The sequence below is a fragment of the Lissotriton helveticus genome, chromosome 11 (assembly GCF_964261635.1).
Source record: "Lissotriton helveticus chromosome 11, aLisHel1.1, whole genome shotgun sequence".
Taxonomy (NCBI): domain Eukaryota; kingdom Metazoa; phylum Chordata; class Amphibia; order Caudata; family Salamandridae; genus Lissotriton; species Lissotriton helveticus.
This window is the reverse complement of record NC_136072.1, coordinates 909,487,832-909,511,033: the sequence shown is the minus strand read 5'-3', so window position 1 is coordinate 909,511,033 and position 23,202 is coordinate 909,487,832. Positions and strand designations below refer to the sequence as shown.

The following is a 23,202-nucleotide window of genomic DNA, read 5'->3' as shown; positions in this document are numbered from 1 at the left end:
TGTGCTCAAGGATTACTGAAGAGAAAAGCGGACACTCAGACACGTCTAAGGTCATGTCGTCCTCTCGGAAGCAAGGGACTTTTAAAAACTAAATGCATAATATTTGAAATTTTAACATTTGAAATTAGGTTTAGGCTGCTTATTTAAACCCTCCCCTGCTGATGACGGAACCGCTCCGTCATCAGCTGCAGTGGCGCTGTGCTGATGACGGAGCAGTTCCGTCACGGCCCGCTCGGCGCGCCTGCGTGGCGCGAATTCCGCGCCTGCGCTGGACGTTCCATTGAGTGGGCGGGGCCGTGACGGAACCGCTCCGTCATGAGCACAGCTCAACCGCGGCTGGTGACGGAGCGGTTCCGTCACCAGCATGCGGCGGCCGCCCCGCCCCCTTAGCAATGCGGCGAAATAGCCGCCCCAGTGAAGGGGTTAAGAAATGCATTATTAGACCATTAACTTGGTTAGAATGATTTGCTTCCTGTCTCCCATGGCTCCTTGGAAGCACACACACACGCACACACACACACATACAGACCCCCCCCCCCGCCGCCGCGCATACACACCCTCACATAGAGAACCAACACCCCCGCCCCGCCGCCGCGCATACACACACGCATAGAGAACCCCCCCGCCGCCGCGCATACACACACGCACTCACACACATGGAGAACCCACCCCCGCAGCCGCGCATACACACACACACGTACACACACACACACACATACATACAGACCCCCCCCGGCGCTTACACACACACATCCCCTACCTTGGCTCGGCGTGTCTTCTCATCACAGCTTGCGCAGGGACAGCCAACGTGCACACGCACGGCGACGGCGTCTCCTGCGCTACAACCGTGGTTTCGGTTTCGCGGCCTAATCTTGTTTGTGAATGAATGAGATTTGAGCTATGATTTTGTAACAGTCAGGCCAATGTCGCCCCATTGGCGATAACACAGTTCCGTGTGCTGTAAATTAATTTCAAGGGCATACTGATGCACACCATTAACATCTGATTCGACATCTTACTACCATTAGAAGGCGTCTTATGTGTTGAGTGATAGCCGGTGGCTTCATATATTGTAGTGGTGTAATCTGTGTTGCGTTTATAGCGCTGGGACGCCCAAGGGTATCCAGGCGCTCTATAAAGATTAGATTAAATATTGCTGCTCTCCCGTGTTGAATCTGTTTCTGAATTTCAGTAGCCCTCACACCGATTCACATGATCTTGTTATGGCTTAAAGCTAAAATAGGGCGAGTTTCACATCGGATCCAATTACAGGTTGTAGGTACCTACACCTCAGAAACCCTATTCTCCCGGGCTCACCCATGACAACCCTCAAATGCCAGAAACAAAGAGCCCTATTATCCATCCTAGATACATTACTCAGTGAGGAGCACTACAGTCACACACTAGGTTCCATTAAAATCGCCCTACTTGAAAAAATAAATAAAGACCAAATTACTGAGAGCACTATGCTAGGCTTCCCCTTCTTGGTCTCAGACAATGCAAACTTTTTGACAGGAAATATCTTACTACGTTAGTGATCCATAACAATTCCTACTCTTCACCCTGTCTGACGAGGAAGGCCTATCTTCTCCAAATAACAAGCATTGCAATGCAACAGATCTCGCATTTACGCGAGTTTGAGTTATTGACATTGTAAATGACAATGCCTTTTATTTAGGTTTAAAAACGAAAACACAAATAAAAGGCATTGTTTTTGCAATGTCAATAGCTCAAACTCTGCGTAAATGCGAAACCTATTGCATTGCAAATGCTTGTTTAAGATAATTGGGGACTACCCGAGACTCATTGATTCATGTTTGTCATTACATGATTTTAACCCCGAGTTAATTAGTGCCTTCTCAAAATTATGCAAGGGTATTATTTATATTATCTAAACCAATCCTGGGAGTACAACATGGACCAAGATAGTTTAATGGCGAAAGTTCATTAATCAATAGACCGCTTCGTAGGGCACTCTCAATAACCCCCAGAAACCCCTCCCTTGTTAAATCATTAAGGAAAAAGTATAAGGTAGCCGGTAGAACTTGTGAATGAGCGCTGGGACGCACTTGCACAGGCTGCCATGCTAAATAATGGGAATGCTATCTGGGCTGCGGTCAAAGACATGAGATCCTTAGGCCAACCATTGTCTTCGATAAGCTGCAATATAACTAGTGAGGCATGGGTAGCCCATTTTTCTACGATCTATTCAGTACCAACACAGATTGCGGCTTGTATGGAGCATCAGGCCTCCCCATGAATCTCATTATCCTTACGTGAAGTTGCGGATGCTATCGATCAAAGTTTTGGAAATAAAGCCCCTGGACCTGAAGTGTTGCCCATTGATTTGATTAAGTTTAAACCGGAGTTCTGGGCGCCGCTTTTATTAAATGTTTTTAGTAACTCGACTAATGCCCCACTCCCAAGTACTTGGTCAACAAGCACTATTGTACCAATCTTCAAAAGGGGCGACTGTTCACAGCCTAATTGCTACAGGCCGATCTCCCTGATAGACAATGAAATGAAAATTTTAGGGAGGATTTTGTATAACAAGATAAAAACATAGGCCGAGGAGGATTGTATTTTACAACTGTGCCAATTGAATTTAGAAGTAAAGTATGAACTATTGAACAATGCCTGAATCTTAATTTAATTATTGAGAAGTATACTATAGCCCAACAATCCGCCTTATATTTGGCTTTTATGGATCTTACATCGGCCTTTGATTTTGTTAATCTGTCTCGTTTATGGTCTACCCTTTTTAGAATATAGTTTACCTGAGGTTTTAGTTCACTTTTTAGCTTACCTGCATAAGGACCTGAGAGCTCATGTGAGGATCAATAAGAGTGGGGAGGTTTCAAATGACATCAGAGTCGATAGAGGGGTAAGGCAGGGGTGTGTCCTAGCCCCACTGCTTTTTATTTTACATATTAATGATTTACATAAATCTTTGATCGTACTCACTAATGATGTCCCTAGAATTAATGGTAAACTATTCCCCACCCTGCTGTATGCCGACGATGCAGTCCTTGTGGGCCGAATACCCAATGCCTTACGTATTTTAGTGTGGGGTTTTATGGATTTTATTAGTAGTTTAGATTTGTGTACTAATTTAAAAAAATCGTTTATTATGTCTTGTGGCCCGAAAAAGTATCTTTTAAACACGATCACTGTAGAAATTCAAAAATTATTATGCACTAGCACTTTTCCCTACTTGAGCCTAGTTTTTGCTGCCAAAGGGTTTTGGGTTGACCATGTGGCATATAGCAGGAATAAGTTTTCCAAAGTTATTAATTCAATTCTTGGTTTACCGCTGCCCGAAAGGACAGGGATAATGTTAACGCTCTTGAAAATGTATAAATCACAGTCATTCCAACAGTTACATATGGCGCAGAGGTATGGGGCTACACAAAGAGTAACCATATCCAGCTCGGAGAAAATAGATTTTATCGAAAAATCTTGGAAGTACCGATCTCCACATAACCATATATTTGTCATGCCAAATAAAAATTGCACTGTGTTGTCTTCTGATCGTCTGGGAGGAAATGCAAAGGGAGGAGAATAGTTTTCATTATGTTTTGCACTGCTGGGATGGGTTACCGGTGAGTCTTATTTTTTTTCTCTGGGGAGTCTTGGGTGGGATTTTTTTTTTTTTTTAGATCAAGTGGGTTCTGCACATTTTCACTCCGTTGCACTCTCTCTACAGCTGATATACATGCATTGGATGAACACGCTGATGGGATACTGTGGACCATACAAGTACCAGACCCAGTACTGCGAGAAGCTGCGAGCCTATGTAAAGGACAATCTAGCCTGGATGCAGGAGCAGATGCAGTCTGGAAAAGATCCAGAGTACTGGCATCAGGTGGGTCAGTTGGAAAGGCTTGGGATATAAGGGAGGGAAGGTGCAGAATATTCACCTGCATTCAGGTTGGTCCATACCTTGTTTTCCTGACCAGCCATATTCCTTTGCGGTTGCTAATGGGTGGTTCTTCCCTGGCGATGATAGTAATAATAATAATAATAATCCACATTTGTATAGCGCACAATCACCCGTTAGGGTCTCTAGGCGCTGGGGGCCGTCGGGAAGATTAAGCAAGCTATTGCCCAGAGTCGCATGGTGCTGGGCTAACCTGCCGCCGGAGCCGGGGATCGAACCCTGATCCCCAGATTCCAGCGTCAGTCGCCCTGGCCGCAGCGCCACACCTCTCCCAGTTAAATCGCTTTTTCATGAGGAGCTGTCTTGTATATGTTCCTTGCTTCCACTTCTTCCTCCACATACTCCTTAGGCACTGTCTTCCTCCTGACATATTTCTTCTTCTATTTCATTGCTGGTTGATTCTGCCATTTCTGATTACCATTCCTACCCTGAGTTTTGCTTTGTCTGGAGTAGTTCCCTTTAACCAGATTCCCCCATTCTCGTTCCTGTGGCATTACGGACTGGCTCCTCAGACCTTTTCTTGCCATTTAAACTAATCGGTCCATGTTTTGTCCTTCCCACATCGCTCTCCAATGAACAGTGAAAAAAGTGCTTCTAAACCATTCCCTTGACATTTTTGAAGCTTTAACGATGTTACAATTTGACACACAAATACGCTTTTCTTTTGTTAGAAGTACGAAGTGCAAAACTACTTCAGGAAAGGTTTTGCTCAAAAGAATTTACTCACCCACTGGTTTCCTTAGGAATAGATCTGCCCCGTTAAGTGGGAATGTACTGAAGGTTTGTGGGGAAACTTAAAGGTTTGTGGGTATTAACAAATTCACAAATCCATTTGACCCGTTTTCACCGCAGAAAAGGTTAAAAATGTGCTTTTGCAAGAAGAAGAAAAAGTAAACAGTTTGACAATAAATACATTTGCATTGGTGCTGCAGACTTTCTCAATTTACATTTGGTTAAAAAATTAATTCTTAAGAACTTATTGAAGACGTTGGAGATTTACGACTGTCTCTGGGAACTTGACCACAGTGTCTGAAGTAGAGAAAATAGTCTTGTAAATCATATTTTTGTTTTAAAGGCATGCAGGCACTATTTTGTAGTGCTTACTGTATTTGATCACAACTGAGGTAAGGATGGAATAGGCACGCAAATTGCACCTTATTGTTACTGATTCATAATCATTCCAAAGAGGGTAGTGATTAGGTTGGCTTGGAGACTGAAGTATTCAATAACCCCCAAAAAATGATTTTCCTAATAAGAGGTCAATAACTAACTCTGCCTTAACACCAGTCTTTTATGAACCTCAATTTAAATTGAGTGAACATGTTTTAAGTATTGCATGAACACGAAACTGCATCAAATATCCTTCCTTCTGACTGCTCCCGGTCCCTTTTTCTGTGACTGATCAGGCGCTGTCTAACTGCCTATGTATTTTGTTGGGCAGAATGTGTGACTACGTTTGTGGCCTGTGTTAGATGTTAGACAGGGGCACTTGGCCATCATTGTCTGTTAATGCTGGAGCATCTTTCTAACAGTCTACCATTCCTAACTCTGTCAGGCCTGCATTCTTCACAGTTCTCTTTCCTTGCTTTATTCCTTCGACCCCATGCCTGCCTTCTGACTCCTGCAGCCATTTTTTTTAGGTCTCGGTGAAGCGAGCGAAGCTCGCTCTCGCCAAAGACCTATAGTTAGCGTGTCAGCTTTCCAGCAGCTTTCCAGGAGGACAGCACTGGCCGCGCGCGGCGATTTGTTAAGGTCACGCGCACGAGAACGCGCTCGCGGCCAGGTGCTGTCCTCCTCGAAAGCTGCCTCCCTTCCCCGTGCAGGGCGGGCCGCCGCGCTGCCTGCGGCGACCCGGAAGCATTGCCGGCCAAACCGGAAGTAGGTGCTCCTCCCGGGCTGCTGCAGCCGGATGGCCATTTTCTCGATCCGCTACTTTTCTTCCCTTTCAGTTCTTTTCTGCCGGGACGTGTCTTTGCCCCCAGTTCCTGCGGGTGTTTCCTGTCCCGTGCGGGCTGGGTGGACTCTGCCTGTTTGTAGTGTCAGCGGTCTTGTGACCTTCGCTTGTGGACGGGGGTGAGTTCACCAGGCTGGCAGCGGGCAGAAGAGACTTCACGCTGAGCCGTGCCCGCGGGGGCTTTGAAACTTGGGAGCGTTCACCGGAGGATGCCTGCGGACAGACGGACCACCTCAGCGCCTCACACGTGTCCTCTGATCACTGACCGAGGGGCGCTGCGTGCACCGTTTAATGAGGGCAGACAACAGGAATCGCCCGTGTTGTGTGGCGATCTTGCGGCCCCTGTGAGAAGCGTGGCCTTGGAAACTGGGCTTCACATGCGTGTGGGCACTATTTTCGCTGAAACTTGTTTGTAATTCTCTCCGAGGTGTGGCTATAGCCCAGAATTAGTACCAGGGGCAGGAATAGCGGAGCAGAGCGGGAACTGCCAGGTATGTCATTGCACAGACTAAGTGGTGGGGGCATCGGCATGAGAGGGGAGTACGGGCGCAAGAGTGCATGTTGAGCTGCCTGATTGTTTTCTGAATGCAGCTTTCAGTGTTATAAGCAGTATCACACAATTCTGTTAGATGGTCTCCGAGCACCAACGCACCTTCAACATACAGGGAAGTCACAGCCACAGCCTTCTTCAGTGGGGTGTAGTGGGACTCGTGCAGGGACATATGAAGCTTAATGACCTCATGTCAGATGCTTACCAAATGTAATCAGCACGTTTTAGACATCTGTAAAAATAGTTTACAAGCACATTTATTGCTACTGAAATAGGTAAACAGGTGATGGGGTGCTTGAAAACATTCTCAACAGCTCGAGCGCGCGCCTCTACCCGACGTGCAAATGCTACAATCATGTCATTGCTCCCGCTCCACAACACTTCATTCCACACCTCTCAAAGAAAACCCACAAAAGATCTCAACTTGTAGCCATCAAAAGAACCAAACCCCTCTTAACCTCTACTGCTGGCAATTTTTGTAATGTACTGCAGTTTTTAACAGTGCAGCGTTCTTCAATCCTGCCTCCTGACACTTTTTTTCCAGACTTTTATATAACGCGGACTCGACCCGAAGGTATCAGATCGGTTTAGATAGGCACCAGTTGCATCACAAACAGACACATTCATTACATTAGGAACAGGAAGAGTAAGTGGTGTGCACAGAATGTTGAGCCCCCCCCTGCCGAGACTTAACCCCAGTTCCCCAGCTTCGAGTTCGACCGTTCCAGCCGGTAGGCCATATCCTCCGATGAACAGACGGATAGACGAGGTAGGGGTTACAGGACATTAATCTTTTCCCTGGCATCAGTAACCATGAGTGGTGGGCTTTGTTTGGTGAGGGTTGGTCCTACAGTGGTGTATTTCGTAGGAGAGGGATGGATGTTATGATCCCTTCAACTGCAGCAATGTGACCGGTATGTCATGGGTTACCCCCTGCGGTTGGTCTGCAGGGGAGGCGAGTGGTTTGTTTTACAGCTTGACACGATGTTGTGCTCCTTCAAAAGTGTTTGCATGTCAGAGCCTTCGGGGGTGCATTATTTTCAATTTTTTTGGGCCTTGGGTTGTTTCTTTCGTGACTTCTAACAGGCCTAATGTTGCCCTGTCCGATACCCAGCACCCCTTTAGCAGGGGCACTTCGGACCTCATCTTGCTCCTTTTCGGTTGCTGCTTTTCACTGCCCCACGTTCTCGTGTATGGCATTTTACAGCATGACTTGACTGTGTCAGAGTCCCCCTGTCATTTGTATCCATGCTCCCAAAGGGAGAACCACTGGTGCATCATCAGAGCTGTGTGAATGACAGCTGTGAGCCCGTGCCTAAGGTGCATCAGAGCTGTGTGAATGATAACTGCGTCAGCCCCGTGCGTGAGGTGCATCATCGGAGCTGTGTGAATAGTAACAGCTGTGAGCCCCGTGCGTGAGGTGCATCATCAGAGCTGTGTGAATAATAACAGCTGTGAGCCCGTGCCTAAGGTGCATCATAGCTGTGTAAATAATAACTGCGTCAGCCTCGTGCGTGAGGTGCATCATCAGAGCTGTGTGAATAATAACAGCTGTGAGCCCGTGCCTAAGGTGCATCATCAGAGCTGTGTGAATAATAACAGCTGTGAGCCCCTGCCTAAGGTGCATCATCAGAGCTGTGTGAATGATAACTGCGTGAGCCCCGTGCGTGAGGTGCATCATCAGAGCTGTGTGAATAACAGCTGTGAGCCCGTGCCTAAGGTGCATCATAGCTGTGTAAATAATAACTGCGTCAGCCTCGTGCGTGAGGTGCATCATCAGAGCTGTGTGAATAATAGCTGTGAGCCCGTGCCTAAGGTGCATCATCAGAGCTGTGTGAATAACTGCGTCAGCTCCGTGCGTGAGGTGCATCATTAAAGCTGTGTGAATAATAGCTGTGAGCCCGTGCCGGAGGTGCATCATCAGAGCTGTGTGAATAATAACAGCTGTGAGCCCCTGCCTAAGGTGCATCAGAACTGTGTGATAACTGCGTCAGCCCCGTGCGTGAGGTGCATCATCAGAGCTGTGTGAGTAATAACAGCTGTGAGCACGTGCCTAAGGTGCATCATCAGAGCTGTGTGAATAATAACAGCTGTGAGCCCGTGCCTGAGGTGCATCATCAAAGCTATGTAAATAATAACTGCGTCCGCCCCGTGCGTGAGGTGCATCATCAGAGCTGTGTGAATAATAACAGCTGTGAGCCCGTGCGTAAGGTGCATCATCAGAGCTGTGTGAATAATAACAGCTGTGAGCCCGTGCGTAAGGTGCATCATCAGAGCTGTGTGAATAACAGCTGTGAGCCCGTGCCTGAAGTGCACCATCAGAGCTGTGTGAATAATAACTGCGGCAGCCCCGTGCGTGAGGTGCATCATCCACATTGCTCAGGTCACCCAAATTCCTGCACACTCTACCACACTGCTTTCAAAAACAGCATACTCTTGCACACACTCACTGCTCACCAATTCAAAGTTTGCTAAAATGTTATGCACCGCATTGTCATACACATTGCCAATAACTCAAACTTTAATGCTGCGAGACCTATTGCATTGTAAATGCTTGTTCTTTATGGTTCCTGCAACCATGCGCCTGAGGTTGGCTACCGACTATCACATGCTTTCCTCACTACCTGCCCCTTAATCCCTTTTATCTCTCTCCTCTCATATGCAGCATGTGGAGATGGCATTTGAGTTGCATAGAGTGCTACACATTTTTCAATGTTATGTAACACAGATCTGTATGCATGTATGCGAATGGCAGCTGATCCGAATGTAGGAGTATACTAAAGGTTTATGGACACAGGTGACCGTTTTTCTACTGGTCTATTTATTTGAGAAGATATGTTGGTGTCTGTTTATTTTCTTTGCCAGTCCCTGCACAGATATTGTATGTGCACTGTACAAAAATAAAATGTGTTGGCTTTGCCAATACTGGTCTTTCATTCTGGTTCTTATCATAACAATAAAAAAATTGTTTTTCCCCACATCTGAATGACCCACTCATCATTTCAACCTTCAAAACACACTTTACTCTTAGGTGCTCCTGAAGTCAAGTGTTCATGAAAGTTTATTTAGTCTGGTTTCGGTACATGGCGTCTTGGAGAGGAGGTGGGGGTGGCATTGCACTGACCCTTCCTATCTAGTTAGTATAATGATTTAACTACTACAGTTTGGGGTTTAAGGAGCATCAGTTAAGAATCCATTTAATTCTGTAATCTCTGGTTCCACATTATTCCTGATGAGGGCTGTGGATTGTTGCATAATGCCTGCTGTGATCTTTGGTAATCGAGAAGGCATTATACATGCATGACATTCATTTAAAATGTCTCTGTGCCTCTCCATTGTAAGGTGCTCTTGTGTCAGCACTTGGGACTGCTCCCCTCCAACACTATTTCCATGCAAAAGACATGAAGATTGCAGCCTCGCTCCACCATATGTGGCCCGGACTCATTCACCCCTTCTTTAATCTGCATGACTCCTCTAAATTCCCATATGCCAAGATTTCGTTAGTCATAAATTGCTGTATGAAAAGCTGGTCCTTGCTGTACCTGTAACTACTGCATTGTTGCAGCCATTAATATTCTCGGTAGTTGTTCGTTAAGCAACAGACCTGTTTTTGCAGTATATGTAACTTGACTTAATTGTGAGGAGCTAGGCCTAAGCAAGGGAACCCTGACACCTCCGCTCTCCCCCCACCCCCTGTCCTGGCTGACATTTCTCTGAAGCACGTGAATTGTACTGTATGTTATACACAAAACAAACCTAGAGGTGATGTAGGCAAATATTAGGGAGGCTGCCATGTGGTAATTGAGTAGCTACGTGCCTCCCTGGTAATGCACATCTCCCTCTCCCATTCTTGCCCAGATTGTGATGATAATACCATTGATAATAGCAGTGCAATACTCTTCAAAATACTTCTTGCTTAACATTTCTTAGCGGGGTTTGCACTTTATCAAAAACCCTAAATAATATGAAAAACGTGCGCTTGTGTCGATGGCCTTTTTTACTTGATTCACCAAACATGCACATTTGCACAAATACATTTCAAGAGCGCAATTATAAAAAATCTCTCTTTAGAAATCCTTATTAATTAATGTTGTGCACATCATACAATATCTTAATATTGCAATAGCACCCCAAAACGTACAGGATTAATTATTGCACCCGTCAGCAAACATAAAATTAGCAATACACTTCAATACAAAAGTGATTTTCATAAATAGCTTGGTTATAACGAATCAAAAAGTGCTAGACTGTAGAGGAAAAAAGAAGGAATATATGCTTAACATGGACATAAAGTACCCCAAAACGGACATCATTTGAGCCAATGTCTATTAAAATTCATATTTATAACTCTGTCCCTGGCAATCAGGCATTTGTGACTCTAAAACATATTCTAAATATAGCATACATCCTGGCACAGGTGAAGAATATATTCTCCGAGTTATTGCAGAGATCTGATCAAAAATAGAATGCCACTCTTCAAAGAGAATCAAACAACACCAAAAGGAGCAAGATATGTTTCATTTATTTTATTCACCTATTTACATGGATAATGAATGCGTAGCTAGTTTCACTGGAAACTCAGAGAGGTTGCGGTAGGTAGTCTTGTATAGAGCTGGGTTGAAATGTTTGTCAGGGCCTGACACTCTTGTTGAGCATCAGGTGCAATTAGTATGAGAATTTCATTTAATCATAGTCATGGAAAGATTCTAAGATCCATGCTGACTAGTAGTCACTCTCCCACTAATCTTCCCCAGAAAAATAGTGGTAATGGTGGTTTTACAAGACAACTTTAGGTTGTAATGCAACTGTCCCCTTCGCGATAGCCAGGCTGAAGATCCTCCTTTTCCTGAATGAAGGCAGGAAGTAATGAAGTCTAGAAAATTACCCTAATCACCTACTGCATTTTGGCCTTCCAGTCTTTGTATGCCTCCACTTACCATGGTGAAAGTAAGACCTTGGGATCTGTATTCATCTGAAAATGCAGTTTTGCTGCTAAATTCAGTACAGTGACGAAGTGTTTCAATAGCATGTCTTATTCTAGCAACCCTTCCAGTGTCTCAGACTAGCCATTGAGGAGTGCACAAGAGCTCGGACTATTGCAGAAACATATCCACTGGTTGTCGGCAAAAATAAAACAGACTAGTTATCAGGGTTTTAAAACCACATTGTCCCTAATGTGCTTGAGTCTTCAAAACCTTGCCCAAATAAACCAGCTGTTCATATAGCTGCACAGCCATCAGTGGCTTCAAGGATGACACTGAACTTGCACCATTGATGAGGCCTACTGTGGCAAAAGTCTAGGGTGATTGCTTATCTTAGCATTACACTGTATGGGAAATAGACACCTACACTCAGCAACTGAATATCTTATCAAAAAACGTTCACATTGTGGAGACGCAATGGCGGATTCCTGGGAATCTGAACACTTGGAGTCCATGTGAAACTGTGGTGTGCAATATGCTATGAGCCCATGCCAAAGATGAGAATCCAACCTTATGTGGTTCATGAAAATCTGAAAATGTATATTGTAGAGAACCGGGCTTTTACTGCAGGTGTCCCCACACCACTAATTGCCCCCTTTTTAGATGCTTGATCGTGATTTTCAACGGACCGTGCACTGAGGCTTGCTAACCAGACCTCCTTGCCAGTGTACCTTCCCTAAAACAAGGTGTCTAATTGTGCTACTTTTGGTAAAGCACTTTAGCACCACTTTAAGTCCCTTGTGAAAACTCAACTTGACATACTCCTGTGTGTCATGCCAATATGGAGTGTGTCAAGCAAACGTCACTGCATCTAATATATGCAAGTCACCCCTACAGTAGGCCTTTGAGACCTATGGCAGGGCGCATTATATTTTATGTGAGCACATAACTGCATGAGTAGATATGTCCCTGTGATGTATAGTTCTATTACTAGATATTGTTCAGGGAATTCATTTTAAAAGCATGCACTGGACACTGGTGAAAACGAGTTCCCCAGCTACATGATGGCGGCTTCATTGAAAATTGGGATGTTTGGTATCAAACATATCATATTAAGCAACCAACACAGATGCCAGTGTTGGATTTATTAATACATACACCTATAGGGCACCTTAGAGGTGTTTCCTGAAACCCTACTATCCACTGGTGTGCACACCTCCTTTGGCATGCAAATCTGTCTTCCCTCACAAGAGAGAAAGCCGACCCCCTTTGTCCAGAGCCCTTTGGCACCTGAACAGGCAGGAAAATTAGCTATGCAGGAGGTGTGTTCCACTGCCAGGCTGGACACACCTCTGAACACAAATGTAGAAATTCTTGCATATTGTGTGTGTTGGAATTAGGAATTCTAGGACAGGGTGATACCCACTTCCCACAGGAAGTGGTCATCTAGGGGAGTGCAGTGACCCGAGGGGTAAGTAGCCCATTGGCTACTACCCTTCACTCCCCTTAACGTCCCCAAGATGAGTACTTAAGGGGCCCTCCTGATACCAGATCTTCAGATTTTAATGGATCAAGAGAAGGAGTGGACAAAGAAGAGTCCTTTTACGAGAACCAAATGCAACTACTGCCTTGGCGCCAACCTTGCCAGCCTGACCTCTGCCCCCCAACAATTGTGGAAGAAGCAGGCTCATCCTGCCACTGTGCAGTCTCCAAGAAACCCAGATGGCTGCCAGTGCTTCACCAATTGCCTGAAGAAACTACCTTGGAGTAGAGGAGCCACAGGCACCAAAGACATAAGGTATTGTCCACTGAGTTGTCGCTCACTGGCCATCCCAAGCAGAAGCTCCCAGGGAGAGGACCCTGTGCTCCTGAAGGTCAGGTCTGTACTCCCACCAAGTGAAAGGACATCAGGACCAACCAAAGCTGCATTAGACCAATGTCTGATGTGCTGTACCCCTTGCAGCAGCCAAGGTTCTTGTGTCCAGTCCGGACACCAATGCGGAGGAAGACCGACCTGCACGTTGACGGTCTTCAGGGATAGTGACACCCACATTGTGAGTGGCCCAGTTGTCCTGTTTGCCCCTCTGCAGCAGATACCAAGACAAAGAGTGAGTTTGTGACCGCCGCCACCTGACGCCTCAAAGCACCTATGCACTTGCACTCCAGAGACCAAGTCCAAGGGAAGTGACGATGCCAACTGGGTTCCCAGACTCACAAGATCCAAGTCCATACTTTAGTTTGCCCAGACTGAACTTTCAGTCACCGCCTGCAGCCTCTTACTGTAGGCCCCCTCCAACCGCGAGTGACAAGTGACTCTAGCACAGAATCCTGACTCCAAAAGACACCAGTGCACCCAAGCCCCACAGCCCAAGGCGTGGTGGACCAAACGCGTCCCCAAGTGCCTGAGGATCTCAAGGGTTGAGCCCCCCTGTTGGTTCCCCCGCACTGGTGCCCCAATCCCTGCTTGCAGCTTCTTTGTAACCGGACTGTTCTCCTATTGAAGTTAATGGGACATCAGATGCCGTGACACACCACTGCACCTGGACGCCCCAGAGCCTCCTGAGGTGGCCTGTTGGTATGGCCTTGGACCTTGTCCCATACTCCCCTTTAGCCCTGAAGAACAGTCCTGTAAGTCGCTGCTAAGGGCCCGAATGCAATACAACTCTTTTCCTCCATGGGATAACATTGTCGATCCATAAAATGCACTGCGTCCATTTTTGAAAACTGTAAACATTCATAACTTGAAAATAACGTACCCGATTCGGATGATCTTGGTATCTAAATTCATATAAAAGTATGTTATTTTTATAAATTGGCGTCAGAATTCTTTGAGTGTGTCTCTCATTTAATGCCCTTGTGTGTGTGTGTGTGTGTGTTTAAAATGCTTAGCACTACCCTCTGATATACCTAACTGCTTGCGCACACACTACCGAAAGAGAGCGCATTTAGGGTGTAATTTGTGCCTCTGTAATTCCTCTGGGGTTTGCCTGCACTCTTTACACAGTGTAGCTTTTTTTGGTCCACTATATAGAGAGCCAGCTTCCTACAGAAATGTTCATACTTACCTACGACTTCATTCTCTGCAGAATAGAGGTTTCCATTAGTAAGACTTTTATTATAGTCTATGGCCATCTCCCCAGAAAACCGCTACCCAAGCAACAAAGGTCCCACTCAGTGTAGTCAATAGTTTGATTCATGTTGTTTATTTTTTTGGGCTCCGTGTTCATTAATGCATGGATATCCTTTTGCCAATATTCAGGCAGAACAAAATTCCTGTATCATAGTTTTTGAATGTGGCTATCCTCAATAGATGCCTCTAGCTCTTTTTGCCTTATAATGAATACATCAATGGATTAATTATTGTAGCCTTTCTAACGTTGATATTTAAAAAGGGATTAACTGCGGTGGATGAATCATTCATGTCCACGGGAGTAACTTCAAAGTGCGGTGAGTGGGAGCGATTTGTCCACCTCGGTGCTAAAGAAAATTCTTCTGGTGTGAGCAAATGCTGGGAGTGAAAGACATTAGGAAGAAGTGTGAGGATCTGGAGGATGGGTCCTGCAAGGATAATAGTAGAATCAGCAGCACGAGCGAGCACATGGAAGGTTCCGGCCTCACTAACATTTGCTACAGACTTTTTTCCTCTATCCTGGGCTCAGAGGGTACAACTGGTATTGGCATTCTTAGTCTAAATAAAGCGGGTCCACTATGCCTGAGCTTACAACTTAGAAATTCGATAGCCAAGATGACACCAGACATGAGAGACCGGATCTTAAGATAGTAGCCCGTTGAAGGAAGGACATTGAATTCGAAGAATGTACCATTTAACAGTTGCAAAATATCTCTAAAGCTACACTGCAGAGAGGAAGGGCCTTGACAGAAATAACTATGGGACTTCAAAATAGACAAATCAAATATAGGTGGGCTTACTCCTTCCCTCTTGTTTGTGAACTTGGAAGAAATGCAGGGATGATCAAATCCCTGGAGGAGGGAGTAAAATGTTGAACTTCCCAAGCTCACCTAAAGACTTTGAAGGATCCACTCTACCACGAGAGCAGCGAGAGTCAGCCAAGAAATCGAACAGGAGAATGAAACAATCCGACAGAAGGGGGAGAGCAACGATGAAGGGATCGAACAGCAAGATAAAAGATGACAATGACGGACACAAAGACACTACATCAAGTAAAGAGAGACTGTTATCGGTTGGTTGTATTGTAGGATGAAACAGCCGGTGGCCAGCTGGCTTATGGGTGTGATTTTCTCCCCACACAGTGATTGTCACCCCCCACTGAGAATTCAATCACCCACATGGGCAGCTATGTTTAGGTTAGTTTTAGTTTGCAGTTTTGAGTTCACTATTTGGTTTTTAACCGATTCGAGGCATGACTGGGGTAGGAGCCCACATGCCACACCAGCACTTTTATACATGTCTGGAATGCAGTAGTCCCAGGAGCCCAAGAGAGTCGCATGGCCCTAGAAAATGTTGACCTTTGGGTATTAGACAGTATTTAGACTGATAACCTGATTTCAATACCCAGGTTAAGCATCACAAAGTGCTGAAGGCATTTTGAAATGAATTCTCTGGCATAGTGTCGTCAGGAAATGCACTTCCTGGGTAGGGGCACAAGACATATGTCTAATAGGGTCCATCCTACTCACTACTTTGCTTCCATAATATATAAAAAGCCCGAGGTGATAGTAGAGGTCTATAAACGATTTCAGCTAGATATCTGTAAAGTATACACAGACACACTAGAGAGCCAATAAATAACTGCAACGGGCAAGTTTAGGAGTGAGATATACCGATAATTGCTTCCTTTGCCCCCAACTACAGCAGGAAGACCATATAAACCAAATACTAGACAAGATGGTGGCGAGAGAGAGGTTATGGGCAGGAGATTTTAATATAGGGCTTAGATAAGCACCCTTTAGACTGTTGTACTAGCTGGGGAACGTCCCAAACCCTTTGCAATCACCTCTTCAACTCGGGCTGTATGGCCGGTATAGAGAACCACCCCACAGAGGAAGAGCATAGTTTATTTTTCTACATTCATAGGACTTTATCAAGAATTGATCAGATATGGGGAAAGAACATTATGCTCACACAAATAGCGAAAATCGTCACTGGTCTCCTAGCCATATCAGATCATGCCCCAGTGATCCTGGAATTCAGATGGGGAAAGGGTGACACATAGGGGAAGCCTTGGTTATTTGACCCAATGATCTTGAAAAACAGACTAAACAAGAAGGAACTCAAAGGTTAAATAGAAGAATATACATTGATCCACCAATATACGGACCTACCCCTAGCTATGATATGGTACACATTTAAGAGCGGTTATTAGGAGAAAGGCTGTTGCAATCAGAACACAACATGATGATGAAAGACCAGCTAGAATTGGAATTCAAAGATAAAAACAATACACAGACCAAAAACACTCTTTTAAGATGGATCACAAAGAGAGTTTAGGGGCCAGTAAGACCTGTTATTGACTGAACGTCCCGAAACGCCCTGTTAAAACTCAAACAAAAGTTCTACGAAAAAGCTAACAAAGCTGACCAGCTATTAGCAGTATGTATGAAACATGCCAGGGATGTGACCCGCATCCTCAATATAAAGCAACCAAACAGAACTCTGACTGAGACGGAAAATGAAAAGAGACACGTTCGTTGATTTTTACAAATCCCGTACTACTGGATCTAAAATCCTCAGTCACAATTTCAGGTTTCTTACAATCCATCCACCTGCCCACTCTCCAAAGGGACACAATTTTGATACTTAATCACGAAATCCTAGGAAGTGGTAAAGGTGGTTAAAATTTACCAGCCCATAAGGATCCAAGCTCAGACTGCCTCCATTTTTTTAACGTTCTGCCTTTGAATTGCTCCTTCATTAACCAAAACATTTAACTCCATTCAAGCAACAGGAGAAGTGATGGACTCTATGAAAGAGGCTGTCATTACCCTCACACACAAAACAGACAAAAGCAATGTACTGCATAGAGACCCATCTCACTCCTTAACTCGGACCTGAAGATATTAATAAAAGTGCTAGCGAACAGACTGGAGGACTGCTCTCCATTTGTAATAGACCCAGACCAATCCGGTTTAAAAATCGTTAAACGTTAATGATATCTGTAGGGTCATGCAGTTGATTGAAAAAACAATAAGCATTTGCAATGCAATAGGTCTCGCATTAGGAAAGTTTGAGCTATTGGTCTTGTAAATGACACATTTTTTATTTATGTGTTGGTTTTGAAAATAGCGAAATTAATAGCTTTGTCATTTACAATGCCAATACTTTTATCTTTTGCAAATGTGACACCTATAGCATTTGTGACTTAGATGTATTGATATTACAAATAACAATGGCTTTTAATTTTTTTAAATAAATAATACTTAAATAAAAGTTATTGTAATTTATAATGGCAATAGCTTAAACTTTTGTAAATAACTTTAGTGAAGATTATGTTCAGTGTATTTTATTGTGACGAAAATCCAAGAACAGAAGTGAAATATTAACATCCTTTTGTGACGTTTGTAATAAAGCTAGAAACATTGAGAGAAAATATTTGAACCAGTTGTTGTTGAATGGTTGCACAGATTGATACTGTGGTGGCGCTGAGTGATGTTGTGGTAGCGACGAGTGATGCTGTGTCATTCAGTGATGCTGTGGTAGCGCATAGTGATGTTGTGGTGCCCCTGAGTGATGCTGTGGTGCCCCTGAGTGATGCTGTGGTGGTGCGATAGATAGCTAGGGGGAGGGCGATAGATAGCTAGAGGGTGGGCGATAGATAGCTAGAGGGAGGGCGATAGATAGAGTGAGGGCGATAGATAGAGTGAGGGCGATAGATAGAGTGAGGGCGATGGATAGAGTGAGGGCGATAGATAGAGTGAGGGCGATAGATAGAGTGAGGGCGATGGATAGAGTGAGGGCGATGGATAGAGTGAGGGCGATGGATAGAGTGAGGGCGATGGATAGAGTGAGGGCGATGGATAGAGTGAGGGCGATGGATAGAGTGAGGGCGATGGATAGAGTGAGGGCGATGGATAGAGTGAGGGCGATGGATAGAGTGAGGGCGATGGATAGAGTGAGGGCGATGGATAGAGTGAGGGCGATGGATAGAGTGAGGGCGATGGATAGAGTGAGGGCGATGGATAGAGTGAGGGCGATGGATAGAGTGAGGGCGATGGATAGAGTGAGGGCGATGGATAGAGTGAGGGCGATGGATAGAGTGAGGGCGATGGATAGAGTGAGGGCGATGGATAGAGTGAGGGCGATGGATAGAGTGAGGGCGATGGATAGAGTGAGGGCGATGGATAGAGTGAGGGCGATGGATAGAGTGAGGGCGATGGATAGAGTGAGGGCGATGGATAGAGTGAGGGCGATGGATAGAGTGAGGGCGATGGATAGAGTGAGGGCGATGGATGGATGGATGGATGGATAGAGTGAGGGCGATGGATGGATGGATGGATGGATAGAGTGAGGGCGATGGATGGATGGATGGATGGATAGAGTGAGGGCGATGGATGGATGGATGGATGGATAGAGTGAGGGGGATGGATGGATGGATGGATAGAGTGAGGGGGATGGATGGATGGATGGATGGATAGAGTGAGGGCGATGGATGGATGGATGGATAGAGTGAGGGCGATGGATGGATGGATGGATAGAGTGAGGGCGATGGATGGATGGATGGATAGAGTGAGGGCGATGGATGGATGGATGGATAGAGTGAGGGCGATGGATGGATGGATGGATAGAGTGAGGGCGATGGATGGATGGATGGATAGAGTGAGGGCGATGGATGGATGGATGGATAGAGTGAGGGCGATGGATGGATGGATAGAGTGAGGGCGATGGATGGATGGATAGAGTGAGGGCGATGGATGGATGGATGGATGGATAGAGTGAGGGGGATGGATGGATAGAGTGAGGGGGATGGATGGATGGATGGATGGATAGAGTGAGGGCGATGGATGGATGGATAGAGTGAGGGCGATGGATGGATGGATGGATGGATAGAGTGAGGGCGATGGATGGATGGATAGAGTGAGGGCGATGGATGGATGGATAGAGTGAGGGCGATGGATGGATGGATAGAGTGAGGGGGATGGATAGATGTGTGTGTGCGGTTACAGAAAGATGTATGTGGAAGAGAGCTGCAGATCAGCACAGAAGAGAACAGGGAGTTAAATAAGGAGGCGGGGTGAAAGAGAACAGCAGATTAGCACAGGAGAAGAGAACAGTGAGATAAAGGAGAAGACAGCGTGGAAGAGAGCAGCAGATCAGCACAGCAAAAGAGAACAGGGAGTTAAAGAAGGAGGCGGGTGGAAGAGAGCAGCAGATCAGCACAGGAGAAGAGAACAGGGAGCTAGAGAAGAAGGCGGGTGGAAGAGAGCAGCAGATCAGCTCAAGAGAAGAGAACAGGGAGAAGGAGGTGGGTGGAAGAGAGCAGCATAACAGCACAGCAGAAGACAACATGGAGTTAAAGAAGGAGGCGGGTGGAAGAGAACAGCAGATTAGCACAGGAGAAGAGAACAGGGAGGTAAAGAAGGAGGCGGGGTGGAAGAGAGCAGCAGATCAGCACAGGAGAAGAGAAGAGAACAGGGCGTTAGAGAAGGAGGTGAGGTGGAAGAGAGCAGCAGATTAGCACAGGAGAAGAGAACAGGGAGGTAGAGAAGGAGGTGGGGTGGAAGAGAACAGCAGCTCGGCACAGGAGAAGAGAACCCGGAGTTACAGAAGGAGGCGGTGGAAAAGAACAGTAGATCAGTACAGGAGAAGAGAACAGGGAGTTAGAAAAGGAGGCGGGGTGAAAGAGAACAGCAGATCAGCACCGGAGAAGAGAAAAGGGAGTTAGAGAAGGAGGCGGATGGAAGAGAGCAAAAAGATCATCAGAGGAGAAGGCAACAAGGGGCGGGGTGGAAGAGAAGAGCAGATCAGCACAGGAGAAGAGAACAGGGAGTTAAAAAAGGAGGCAGGTGTAAGAGAACAGCAGATCAGCACAGGAGAAGAGAACAGGAAGTCAAGCAAGGAAGCGGAAGGAAGAGAACAGCATATTAGCACAGGAGAAGAGAACCTAATTAGAGAAGGAGGAGGGGTGATAGAGAACAGCCGATCAGCACAGAAGATGAGAAAAGGGAGTTAGAGAAGGAGGCAGGGTTAAAGAGAACAGCAGATCAGCACAGGAGAAGAGAAGCGAACCGGGAGTTAAAGAAGGAGTTGGGTGGACGAGAGCAGCAGATCAGGACAGGAGAAGATAACAGGGAGTTAAAGAAGGAGGCGGGTGGAAGAGAACAGCAGATCAGCACAGTAGAAGAGAAGAGACCAGGGAGTTAAAGAAGGAGGCGGGTGGAAGAGAGCAGCAGATTAGCACAGGAGAAGAGAACAGGGAGTTAAAGAAGGAGGCGGCGTGGAAGAGAGCAGCAGATCAGCACAGCAAAAGAGAACAGGGAGTTAAAGAATGAGGCGGGTGGAAGAGAGCAGCAGATCAGCTCGGGAGGAGAGAAAAGAACTGGGAGTTGGAGAAGGAGATGGGTGGAAGAGAGCAGCATAACAGCACAGCAGAAGAGAACATGGTGTTAAAGAAGGAGGCGGGGTGGAAGAGAGCAGCAGATCAGCACAGGAGAAGAGAACAGGGAGTTAAAAAAGGAGGTGGGGTGGAAGAGATCAGCAGATCAGCACAGGAGAAGAGAACAGGGAGTTAAAGAAGAAGGTGGGGTGGAAGACTCAAAAACTGCAGCACGATCTCGCAGGGCACATTATTTTAGAAAGAATAAATTGTTTATTTCGAAAATCGCCGTTTTTTTGAAAACTATGTTGTATTGCTGATTTTAATTGTGGATTGATTGCAGCATTATACTTGCTTACTTGCACATAAAATACCTACCATTCACACGCTATTTTGGCGTGAACTGAAATTACTCTGCAGATACCGCGCCATCTTGAGTGAGGGAGAGGCAGGGGACGACCATCGGTAGGCGCCATCTTGGGAGGCGCGCTAGTCTGTGTTGCTCGGCGGAGTACACTGCCCAGCATATAAAAAGGGGGGAAAGCGAGCGCGCAGCCCTAGACTCAAAAACTGCAGCACGATCTCGCAGGGCACATTATTTTAGAAAGAATAAATTGTTTATTTCGAAAATCGCCGTTTTTTAGAAAACTATGTTGTATTGCTGATTTTTAATTGTGGATTGATTGCAGCATTATACTTGCTTACTTGCACATAAAATACCTACCATTCACACGCTATTTTGGCGTGAACTGAAATTACTCGGCAGATACCGCGCCATCTTGAGTGAGGGAGAGGCAGGGGACGACCATCGGCAGGCGCCATCTTGGGAGGCGCGCTAGTCTGTGTTGCTCGGCGGAGTACACTGCCCAGCATATAAAAGGGGGAATGCAAGTGCGCAGCGCGCGTGCGCAGCGGGCGTGCCAGAGGCAAGCCCGTCTGCGCCCGTCCGCGCTCCGGAGGCGCATGGCGCAGGAATCGCTGCCCGCCGGGGAGTCGGACACAGGCGGATACAATATGATAGAGAGCGGCTCCTGGAGTTAGGTAAGATTGGGACCACGGTGAAAGATGAGTGGAGGAGTCTCAGGGGAGGGCTGATTAATAGCCGCTCAATTATAAAACATGCCGCTGAGGTTTCTGATCTGATAGAGGATCTGCGCCTCGATACATTATTCCTAACGGAAACATGGCTGAATTCTGATTCCACCGCTGTGTTAGGATTTGCCTGCCCTAGTGGCTATAAAATTATACATAAGCCTAGAATCAAGGGCAGAGGGGGAGGAGTGGGAGTAATCTTCAAGGAAGAGCTGGATTTTAGACTTGTAGAGATTACTGAAGTGGAGGGCATAGAAATGATGGGGTTTGCACTACACTCCTCCAGCGGGAATCTATTCACTGGACTCCTATGCTATAGGCCCCCGGGGGGCTCTACAGATTTTCAGAGTCTTTTTGAGGTCATTACTAACTTTACGCTGGCTCATTCCAAGATGATTATTCTTGGAGACTTTAATCTCTGGGAGGATGGGAAGGTTAATAACCACTTGCGGGACTTAAGACACACATGTACCAATCTGGATCTCACCCAGATGGCGGAAGGTGTGACGCATGAGGGGGGGCATGTCCTCGACCTGATATTTTCCAGTCAAGTTACAACAAGGATACTAGATATAATGCCTCAGAGTTGGTCAGACCATCACCTTGTCCTGTTTAGTATTAGGATGATGTATACTAGGGGTAGCAAAGATCAGCAGAGGTCCTATAGAATAGGCAGGGAATGGGCAAAATTGGGCCACTGCAGATCCCCAATATTTGATCCGGAGGACACGCACTTTGACCCCATGATATCGGTGGAAGAGAACTATTTAATCTATACAGACCATATTTCTGCCATCCTAGACCAGGTAATCCAGTTGAAGAGGATAAAAAACAAGAGGAAGGCATCGGCGCCTTGGTTTAATGAGGAGCTGAAACAGCTCCGGCTCCTTCGTAAGAAGGCAGAAAGGAAATGGAGGAATGGGTATGGGGATGTATATAGAACGGAACTAAGACGGAGACAGCTACACTATAAGGAAAGTATCCTTGGGGCTAAGGCTGACTTCTACGCTAGTTCAATCGCCCACGCATCTAACGGGACAAAAGCTCTCTTTGAAATTACTAAAACGCTGTCCGCCCCTAAATGTCTGGATAATAAAGTGGCAGCATCGCAAGAATTGTGTGATGCGATTGCCTCACATTTCCAAGACAAGATCGCTAAGATAGTGGACAGCCTCTCGGTTAACAACACGACGGACCAACTCATTTCGGTACAGATGGGAGTAGAAGCTCAA

The 23,202-nt window shown here is 45.9% G+C and overlaps 1 protein-coding gene across 1 annotated transcript in view; it reads left to right on the top strand.

Annotated features, from left to right (window-relative positions):
- The window catches only part of PLBD2 (phospholipase B domain containing 2), a 149,995-nt gene that overhangs the window by 41,420 nt on the left and 85,373 nt on the right, over positions 1 to 23,202 (top strand). Inside the window, exon 3 of the mRNA XM_078667146.1 lies at positions 3,707 to 3,865. Coding sequence (XP_078523272.1) covers positions 3,707 to 3,865 — 159 coding nt within the window. The remainder of the gene's footprint in view (positions 1 to 3,706; positions 3,866 to 23,202) is intronic.